Source organism: Habropoda laboriosa, unplaced genomic scaffold (assembly GCF_001263275.1).
Source record: "Habropoda laboriosa isolate 0110345459 unplaced genomic scaffold, ASM126327v1 scaffold102, whole genome shotgun sequence".
Lineage (NCBI taxonomy): Eukaryota > Metazoa > Arthropoda > Insecta > Hymenoptera > Apidae > Habropoda > Habropoda laboriosa.
In genome coordinates, this window is record NW_017100262.1 from 2018232 (window position 1) to 2026528 (window position 8297).

Below are 8297 nucleotides of genomic sequence, written 5' to 3' on the forward strand. Positions count from 1 at the left end.
CGGGAACAGTAATGTCGACTAATGTATCACAGAAGTACACGTCTACTCTAGAAGTTGCAACGTTGAAACTGTCGTCAGACGAGAAAATTCTTGCCTGTTTCAGAATGTGCATTCTTGGTAAAAGGTTGCTGAAGGATATCAACGTTCTCCGGGATTGCAACAAGAACGTCAGCGGTGTTCTTCATTATCTCTACTGTGGAAACGGCACCAAATGTGATCCTTACTACATGGAAAACAACGTGACCATTGTTAACGGAATTCGTGGCTTAGCTAGCGGTGTATTCTTAGGTAAATTGAATTCTACAATGTTTCAACCTTCAAGCGATACGGAAACGTGGAATATCGTTGAATACATCGATTCTACCTTGTTCAGAGAACATTTGGGACAGCTTCCAAGAGGAAGGCCAGCTGATCTCTTACGGAAAGGACCCTAAGGACATTGACATCATGTCTGCATCCTCGTATAACCAGATTCAAGTCGATCTCACTACTACCTTCACCATTCTCATCGGTATCTTCTTCCCTTCGGTTACAGGTAAGCTGAAAGCAAAATCTTCCAATTACTATTCTTTCCATTCTCTTTTTTCCTGTTATCACTTTCGTCTTCGACCTTATCGTTATTATTCCTCTTCTCCTTAACTTACTTCTCTCCCAAACAAATATATAAATAAACAAACAAATCTGCATAACTAATGCCTTCCCATTCGTCCATTTCCTTCACAGGTATCATGGCTGGCTCGAACAGATCAGGTGACCTAGCAGACGCCCAGAAATCCATCCCAATCGGTACCATCTGCGCCATCTTGACAACTTCAACGGTGTATCTCTCCAGTGTCCTCCTGTTCGCCGGCACGGTAGACAATCTTCTGCTTCGAGACAAATTCGGCCAAAGTATCGGCGGCAAACTGGTGGTAGCGAACATGGCCTGGCCTAATCAATGGGTCATCTTGATCGGTTCCTTCCTCTCCACGCTCGGTGCTGGCCTTCAATCTCTGACCGGAGCTCCAAGATTGCTTCAAGCCATCGCGAAGGACAGTATAATTCCTTTCTTAACACCGTTCGCCACAAGCTCTAGTCGAGGTGAACCGACGAGAGCGTTAGTACTCACTGTCCTCATATGTCAAGGCGGGATTCTTCTTGGCAACGTCGATTACCTAGCTCCTCTGTTGTCCATGTTCTTCCTCATGTGTTACGGTTTCGTGAACCTTGCATGCGCCCTGCAGACCCTCCTCAGAACACCAAACTGGCGACCTAGGTTCAAGTACTACCACTGGAGCCTCTCGTTCCTCGGACTGTCTCTCTGTATCGCCATCATGTTCATGACCAGCTGGTACTACGCGTTGCTGGCCATGGGAATGGCCGGTTGCATCTACAAGTACATAGAATACCGCGGTGCTGAGAAAGAATGGGGAGACGGTATTCGCGGTTTAGCACTGTCGGCTGCTCGTTACTCTCTTCTGAGACTGGAAGAAGGACCGCCTCACACGAAGAACTGGAGGCCGCAGATTCTGATCTTGGCTAAGCTGACAGACGACCTGGTGCCCAAGTATCGCAAGTTGTTCGCGTTCGCCAGTCAGTTGAAGGCTGGAAAAGGTCTGACGATTTGCGTCAGCTGTATCAGCGGCGATTACATTCAGAACACCGGCAAAACCTTGGCTGCGAAGGTGAATCTGCGCAAGACAATCGGCGAGGAGAGGGTGAAAGGATTCGTGGACGTATTGGTGGCCAAAGACGTCGTAGACGGTCTCAGTTCTCTGGTACAGACCACTGGATTAGGCGGAATGAAGCCGAACACCGTGATCCTTGGCTGGCCTTATCGCTGGAAGCAATCGCAGGAGGAGAGTGACAACAGAACTTGGAGAGTGTTCTTGCAAACTGTCAGAGCAGTTGCAGCAGCCAGGATGGCGTTACTGGTGCCGAAAGGAATCAATTTCTTCCCCGATTCGACGGAGAAGGTTGTCGGAAACATCGACGTCTGGTGGATCGTGCACGACGGTGGTCTACTGATGCTGTTACAAAGCAACACCGTACGTGGAAGAACTGCAAGATGAGGATCTTCACCGTGGCTCAGATAGAGGACAATTCGATCCAGATGAAGAAGGACCTCAAGAAGTTCCTGTACGACTTGAGGATCGAGGCTGAAGTGGAGATTGTAGAAATGGTGAGTGGTATCAGTTAGCAACTTTTACACGTTCGTTTGTATTTTCTAATCATCTTTTTTTTTTACCGTGGTTAGTAGTTGTGTGTTGAAGATCGATGGGGCAAAGTTCTCAGAGTCCATCGTTCGGAGGAACTAAGTAGAAAAATGATAGTGTAACGTTCACATCTCCGCTGCTCGAGACTTAATATACAGGGTGTCTCGAATGAAACCAGATCTCTTCTAAATATCTCCTTTATTTTTCATGACATGAGAAATGTTTAAAACACAATTTCAATGATTTGGAAGGAGGACACTTTAAAGAAGATACTTAGGTAGCCTTCTTCGGTTGGAGCACCCTGTATATACTTTCTTGGTTCCAAAAGCAGTCACACTAACCTGGGGAACATTGTTGGATAATTGTAATTAATTAGAAACTAAGCATTTCCAACGAACGGTGTTCATAGATGGATTCCGATATATCCGCGTACACGTACGAGAGGACCCTGATGATGGAGCAGAGGAACCAGATGCTGAGGGAGCTGCGGCTGAGCAAGAAGCAATCCCTTGGAGTGGTAAGTGGCAGGATCGTTGAGCCAACGATGTTCGACAATATGAATGTACATAAATATATATATATATATATTTAAATAAGAAATTGCTACGGCTATGACGATTACTGATCGGTCTGTGTCTGTTTGTTGCGTGCTCGTCACGGATAAGGTGCAGACATTGGTGGACTTCAACGAGGTACCCGCCGAAGAAAATTTACCTCTGGTTTGTCAGACAATTCCCGGAGTTCCTTCGTCTGTTTTATCCCCTCTGTCTGTCTCTCTCTCTCTCTCTCTCTCTGTGTGTCGGTGTAATTGAGACACACGTGTCCATGAATCCCCCGTTCATTCCGAAGCTGTCTCTCTCGTAACCAAAATACGCATTTCGTTTCACCTTCTCTCTCTATCTTTTTTTTTCTTTTTTTCTTTCTTCTACGTTCGCCCATACTCACGCATACATGTACGAAAACAAAACGATCGACTCGAGTTAACCCCACTTCCGCATCAAGAAACTGAACTCTTGGAGGTGAGACGGGAATCGTCACTCCAGAACAACGCACGATTCCTCGTCGGTTGATCGATCGAATTCGCGATCTAATTTTCTACGTCTCTTTTTCTTTCGTCTTTCCTCTCTGGTTTTGTTAATTTGCTACGAGTTTCTCTCTCTCTCTCTCTCTCGTTTTTGTTCTTTACTTTCGTTGATCCAGAAAAACCCTCCAACAAGTTTGCTTTCTTGCTCTCATTCCAATTCTAATCATCCGATTACGATTTTTATCACACACACACGTACACACCTCCCTTGACCATGATTCTCTCCGAAACAACCAAACGTTTCAGCTTTTGATTGGCACGTTCATAGCCGAGAATGCTTCCATTTAGCGATCGTTCATTTAGTCGAATTCATAATAATAGAGTGCTTTGACGCTAGAGTTAGTCGACTTTTTTTCTCGAAAAAAACCAAAAAAAAAAAAAACACTGACTGTCTCCTGCTGCTCGGGACACAGTTCTGCCCGTCGCAGATATTCACCGATGCAACTTTAATCCTGACACAGGTGCAAGCGATCGTGGACCATCATCACAACGTGGACGTGAAGGTGGCGACCAAAGTGAGATTCCAAGAGCCTGGAAGCCAGAACGCGAACGTGACGGACGAAGCGCAGGAGAAATTGGTGCAAGAGACGGAAGCTGGCAAAGAGGGAGAGACGGGAGAGACAAACGAATCCGGCGGAGAGGAGGCTAAAGAGGGTAACGACGAGGAGACGAAGCTGATCGGAGGTTCGCCTAAACAGGACAACAAGGAGAACGCGGAGGAAGAGGCGAAGGAGAGCGAGGAGAAGAAAACTGAGAGTCCGAAGTCTAAGACACCTACATAGTACGCGTTGAACGATCATTTTTTCTTAATGTTTTACATTGGTGAATATTTGTTGAGAATGTGTGTTTTATCGTTGTTCAGCGACGAGTGCGACGTGAGACGTATGCACACTTCGGTCAAGCTGAACGAGGTGATCGTGAAGAAGAGCAAAAACGCCCAGTTGGTGATCCTGAACCTTCCTGGACCACCGAGGAACACCGAAATGGAACGTGAATCGAATTGTATCCTTTCTGTCGAGCTAATGTGCGATCGTGATCTGTATAGTTAATTAGGGGGAGCGATAATGAGGAATAAGTGAGGGTAACTTGATAAAGGATAGTTTAGAGTCTTTTTAAGGACTCATGAGAGGACTTCAGGTGCTTTATTTCTTCCTCGACTCTTACACTATTGACATATTTCTGTTTTTCATATTTGAGGACCCATGAGAGGTCCCTCATTTCTTCCTTGACTCTTACACTATTAAATTTTCCCAAGGGTATTTAAATTTCTCTGTTTTTCCTATTTGGGGACTCAGGAGAGGACTTTAGGTCCCTCATTTCTTCCTAGAAATCTTTTCCAGAGTATTTAAATTTCTCTATTTTTCCTATTTGAGGACTCCAGGTCCCTCGTTTCTTCCTCGACTCTTACACTATTAAATTTTCCAAGAGAATTTAAATTTTTCTAATTTCCCTATTTGAGGACTCAGGAGAGGACTTTAGGTGCCTTATTTCTTTCTCGACTCTTACACTATTTAAACTGTTCTGTTTTTCATACTGGAGGACCCATGAGAGGTCCCTCATTTCTTCCTTGACTCTTACACTATTAAATTTTCCCAAGGGTATTTAAATTTCTCTGTTTTTCCTATTTGAGGACTCCAGGCCCCTCATTTCTTCCTTGACTCTTACACTATTAAATTTTCCCAAGGGTATTTAAATTTCTCTGTTTTTCCTATTTGAGGACTCCAGGCCCCTCATTTCTTCCTCGAGTATTGAAATTCTTCTATTTTCCCTACTTGAGGACTCATAAAAGGACCTTAGGACCCTCATTTCTTACCCCACTCTCACACTATAGAATTTTCCCCAGAGTATTTCAATCTCTCTGTTTCTCCTATTTCTCGTTTTCATCAATTTCCTTAACCAACTGCCACCACAGACATGGAATTCCTGGAGGTCCTAACCGAGGGTCTGGAGAGGGTGCTGATGGTGCGCGGCGGCGGACGGGAAGTGATCACCATCTATTCGTGAACTAAATCAGGCGGGAACGAAGTGATCGCCTCGCAACAGCGAAGATCTAGTTCACATCTGAAAGACCTAAACGACTTCACCTTACGGAACACGTTGCTCTTGTGCCATTGTCTGAGCAGTCACTTGCGTTGCGCGTTGTGAATCGACACAATTTACAAGTAACACACACTCCAACACACGCATATACAGAAACATACCACACGCAAAACACACGCATGCATACATATATATATGCCCGGCTGACGCGCTGTCTCCGCGGATATATATATGTATATAAAATGTACACCAGGTACACGATAACACAGAAACATAGGAAAACAACATAAAAAAAAAACAAAAAAAAAACACAAAGAAACTCGAATCGAAAGAAGAAGGAAAACTGACCCTCGACTAGAAGGCCAAAAGTGACATGCCAAAGGATAAGATGAATTTCCTTCGAATGAATTTCACGCGTAAAACTAGGATACGTAGGATCTATTCTTATTTTACACTCGTCCCTTTTCTCGATGATGGTTAGAGACTAAAACAAAAAAGACAAAAAAAGACAAAAAAAAAAGTGGTTTTAATCCGTGTCACAAAAGACAGCTAGCACAGAGGACTGCACACACAAAGCATATTATAACTTCGACCTTGTCATCGGTGTAATTTATTATACAATTCGGAGAATTCTCGATGTTGAATATCGATCGAGGAAGAAGAAAGAGAAAAAAGGAAACAGAGAGAGAGAGAGAGAGGAAAAAAGAACAGGAAAGAGCAGAGCAGAGGCAGAGTTTCGATCGCGTGCACAATATCGATGGAATTTAACAAAGAAAGTTCGAGAAGCAAAGAAAAAGGAAAAAGTATGACACACAAGGGTCGAACGAAAAATAAAAGAGGCAACAAGTGGCCAGGATACGGAAAGATAAATTCGCGAAGACTCTGACGATTGTACACTCCCCATTTGAAACTGAAATCAAAATTTTTGGTCCGAGGCTAAGATCGAAGCATCTACGAAAACCACTGCCAGAATACTTTCTAAATGCTTCGCGTTTAACCAAAGACGCGAGAGGCTCATTTTTCTACACGCATTGTCGTTAATAGAGAGTATAAATAGGTATGTATAATTCTATTGCTTATAGGTGAACATATAGGGTAGCCTAGGATAGCGCGCGGTGAAGTACGCCAACCAGCGGAGGCGCATTGCGCGTGCGCAAGGACGCGCGCGTCTCGCGCCTGCGCGGCGACAGTTCGGACGAACGTTGGCAGCGTGAACGATTTTATGCGGACGCATTGTTAGAAAAAAGAAGAAAAGAAAAAAGAAAAGAGAGAAAGGAACGGAAAAAAATGTGTATCGTGAGAGGAACGACGAGGCGGAAACACACTCCTGGAATCCTAATTTACGAATCAATCAAAACAACATACTCAGAACACGTGGTATTCTCGTGAAACTAACCAATCATAGTAGAGCTGCATTCTCCGATGCGACGTATTGAAGGAAAAGTATATTACTGCCAGAAAAACAAAAAAAGAAAAAAAAAACGAGAGAAGAAACTCTTGAAAATGTTAATTAGGATTGCGTGGAAGGATAGATGGTTGGAAGATCGATGCAGAAATATTAAGAAAAGGGTTCGGACTAATCGGTGTGCTACAGACAGGGCATAGTGCTAAGGTATTCTTGAAATAACCAATTTGTATCACTTTAACATCGATATAACATCAGGATTCTAATAGCAATACGAGTTCACGATTTTACTTGAAGGGGAAAGGAAAACAGATGAATCACGAATCCGCGTCACTGCATCGCTGAAACATAGAGAAACTTACTTTACGATTAAAAGAACGATTCTAACGCTAAATGTCCTAAGGAAAGTATATATACATATATACATATATTACACCGCGATGATCTTCTTCGAGTTACTAATTCGCATTATCGTCGTAATCGAGTATAACACACACGAGGGAACTAGCAATAGTAGAACTAACTTATAGAGTTCGAATTTCTTAATTGTACTTACTACGTGACAGAGACGTATCGCGAAAGTCTTGAGACACACTAATCCTAGATATGATCGATAAAACACACGAGAGAGGTTAAACGTAATAGCACTAGAATCCAAAAAGAAATCTCTTATAGGTAACAGAAATGGATCTATTATTATTGCATCGAGAGATATAACCTAAAAAAAACAAAACGAAGAACGACAAAATCACGGTTAGCGAAAGCTACGAGAAAAAGAAAAAAGAAAAAAAAGAAGCAAAATGCTAACACCGGTACGCACACAGAGCATCAATGTGAAAAACAAAAAAAAAAACAAATTTCTCTTCTCATTCTCATCCTTTTATATACTACATATTCTATACAAAAAAAAAAGAAGAAAAGAAAAGAATTCTACAAATCTCAAGAGACATTTGCGTCCCCATAAAGGTTCAAGCCGTAGCGTTTACTTCCGACTAACGCCGCGAGAACGACGAACGGAAGAAACACGGCGAGCATTCACGCATTTCTACTTCAGAACTGAAGTTCGTTCTTTCCATTGTACTTCTCGACCTCTTGCGCGTCGAAAAAAAAAAAGAAATCTTCGTCTAGGTTCGCGTTTATACTGTCCAAGGCCTACCGGTCCGATTCACCGCTCTTAGTACGTCTATGTGAAAGAGAGAGGGCACCGGTGTGTTGCGTTTGCGTGCGCATAGCGGCGGCCATATTGAAAGGAGAGCGTGTTGGTGTCGCGCCTGCATAGGGTTACACATACACACATCTACACCCACACATACATATACACACAGAACACAGAGAACGAACGGTGAATGCGAAAAGAAAATGCGTTACACTTCTTCGCGAGGATCCTTAACCGACTTTCATCGAAGGATAGCGTGTAGCGTTGTAATCGGTTCGCGTTTAAGTGTCGTGTGCATGTCACGTTTCATTGCACGGCTCGAAACTCCTCGACCGTGCCTCATTTTTTAGATAGGCACTATCTAAATATATACATATATACATATATAAATATATATAAATATATATATATGAACGT

The 8297-nt window shown here is 43.1% G+C and overlaps 1 protein-coding gene across 1 annotated transcript in view; it reads left to right on the forward strand.

The window, feature by feature from the left end:
• The window catches only part of LOC108573001 (solute carrier family 12 member 7), a 169240-nt gene extending 161189 nt beyond the window's left edge, over positions 1 to 8051 (forward strand). The window contains 9 exon segments of the mRNA XM_017935348.1: positions 104 to 288; positions 374 to 535; positions 724 to 2013; positions 2016 to 2161; positions 2605 to 2712; positions 2861 to 2914; positions 3741 to 4060; positions 4142 to 4281; positions 5192 to 8051. Of these exon segments, the coding sequence (XP_017790837.1) occupies positions 104 to 288; positions 374 to 535; positions 724 to 2013; positions 2016 to 2161; positions 2605 to 2712; positions 2861 to 2914; positions 3741 to 4060; positions 4142 to 4281; positions 5192 to 5283 (2497 nt within the window). The 3' untranslated portion in view covers positions 5284 to 8051.
• The last annotated feature ends 246 nt before the right edge of the window (positions 8052 to 8297 follow it).